Here is a 1892-nt window from a genome sequence, read left to right on the forward strand (position 1 = left end):
ATGTTTTGTTCAACTTGTTTTTTTTTCTCCACCAATGTTGTGAATTGCTGCGTTTGTGTGTGTGTGCAGGAACGGTGTTAAGTTGTTCAACATGTGCGTCTACATTTTTCTTTCACTATGTTTCGAGTCATTCATCAGATCAGCAAATTATATATTGTACACAGAGTAACAAGAAAATTCAACATATAAAAGACTTCAACTGCGACATATTCTTCGGTAATAAATTTATTTCATTTCATCATTTGCAGTATCAATTTCACAATCATGTTTATGTGCGTATCCAAATGACGTGATCATGTGTGTCTTTGGTGGCATCAGTATGTCATAAATCCTTTATGCTTATTATTCCTGGGCTAAGTCTCAAATGTCTCGAGAGCTAGCCGTCGACGCACGGTGTTTAACTGGCCTTGGTGGTGGTCATCGAGATCGCGCCGCGGCTACGGCCGAACCTGGCAACCTTGCAGTCGGTGGAGAAGATGTCGGAGGAGACGTAGCTGGCGGCGCCGCCCATGATGGGCATGTTGGCGGTCACGCTGAGCTTGTTGACGTAGTCCGTGCGGTACGTCTGGCCGAGCACTCCGTGGACATCATCTGTGAAGGCGTGGAACTTGAACCCAATGTCGAAGTGCGCGAGGCTGTCTTCCTCCGTCACGCCGTAGTTGTGGATGCGGGAGTCCTTCTCGGTGATGGGCACCACATTGGCCAAGATGTCAAACACTCCCTTGAGCTGGACCCTGATGCCGTTGGTCGCGGAGGTCCTTGTGATAGTCAACGTGGGCACGATGGTGGACTGCCACTCAGCATCGACCTCGGTGGGGATGTCGATGGGCATACCATCAAAGGCCAGCTCAAGGCGGTCGACATCGCTGTCCCACTCGACGGTCTTCTGGGCGGCCATGTAAAGGCGGTGGTCGGCAAAGCGGATGCCGAGGGCCTGGATCCAGGTGAAGTCTCGGCTCATGGTGGGGTTACGCTTGCCGATGAAGTGGGCGTTGATGTGGAGGTCGGCGTCGGAGACGACGCAGAAGCTCTGGTCCTTCTTGCCGTGGAAGTAGAAGTTGTTGCCGTCGGCGCCGGTGAAGCGCGGGTCACCGCAGGACACGCCGGGGTAGAAGTCGCACACTTGAAAACAATGTCAATTACTTTAGGCACCTCATTCTTAGTGTATGTATATATGCTAGTATATACGGAATGTATATATGATAGTATAGGTAGGCTTACTGCAGTAGGTCTTGCAGCCTGGGCACATGACGATGCACTCGTTGGGGCAGCGGACCTTGTCGCAGGTGGCGACGCAGGGGTTCTTCTTGTCCTTTTCGTCGTCGCATGTGAGCACCTGGGCCCTCTTCCCGAACCGCCCCGGATGGATCGTCTTGAAGTTGGACGATAGCTTAGGAGCGGGAGGCCCCGTCTTCCCCTGAGCGGCGGCCCGCACGGCGGCGCACAGGACCACCAGCACGGCCAACGCGGCGACCACACCCATGGACAGCGACGACGACGACGCCCTCGCCATTGCTAGCTCGATTCAGCTAGCTGTATGGAGGAGGATCAAGTGTAGCTAGCTCGCTCTGGGTTGGGTGCGGTGAGACGGATGGTTGTGTGGCGGGGAAATTTATAGGGCGGGAGCGGGGCGGGCAAAGGGTGCATGAATGGAGGGGAGAGTCGTTGACGAACGTGGCGGCCAAGGGACGACAGCGTCGTGCGAGCATGCCACCGCCGGCTGCGCAGGCGCAGGAGGCGCCCGGCCGGCGTGCGTCGTGTTGACTCGGGAAGGAAGGATCTGCATGGGACAAAATGATATCCTGCCTGCGTACGTACCGAGAGATGCTGAGCTTACATGCACGCATTCCCATCGTCGCGATGCCATACCTGATTGCCTGCGTTGGACCTGA

The 1892-nt window shown here is 55.0% G+C and overlaps 1 protein-coding gene across 1 annotated transcript; it reads right to left on the reverse strand.

The window, feature by feature from the left end:
• Nucleotides 1-209: 209 nt before the first annotated feature.
• Nucleotides 210-1571, reverse strand: LOC109748091 (uncharacterized). Its single transcript, XM_020307145.4, has 2 exons — nucleotides 1222-1571; nucleotides 210-1122 (listed from the first exon to the last, which is right to left on the reverse strand). The coding sequence occupies exons 1-2, from the start codon at nucleotides 1511-1513 to the stop codon at nucleotides 398-400; spliced, it is 1017 nt and encodes a 338-aa protein (XP_020162734.1). The 5' UTR covers nucleotides 1514-1571; the 3' UTR covers nucleotides 210-397.
• Between the last annotated feature and the right edge of the window lie 321 nt (nucleotides 1572-1892).

The sequence above is a fragment of the Aegilops tauschii genome, chromosome 3 (assembly GCF_002575655.3).
Source record: "Aegilops tauschii subsp. strangulata cultivar AL8/78 chromosome 3, Aet v6.0, whole genome shotgun sequence".
In the NCBI taxonomy this organism is placed as follows: Eukaryota; Viridiplantae; Streptophyta; class Magnoliopsida; order Poales; family Poaceae; genus Aegilops; species Aegilops tauschii.

Bases quoted from the DNA above. Each gene is read 5' to 3' on its own strand.
- LOC109748091 (XM_020307145.4), bottom strand. From the start codon at position 1,513: ATGGCGAGGGCGTCGTCGTCGTCGCTGTCCATGGGTGTGGTCGCCGCG. The intron at 1,123-1,221 runs GTAAGCCTACCT...ATTGTTTTCAAG, and splicing joins AGGCTGCAAGACCTACTGCA to TGTGCGACTTCTACCCCGGC.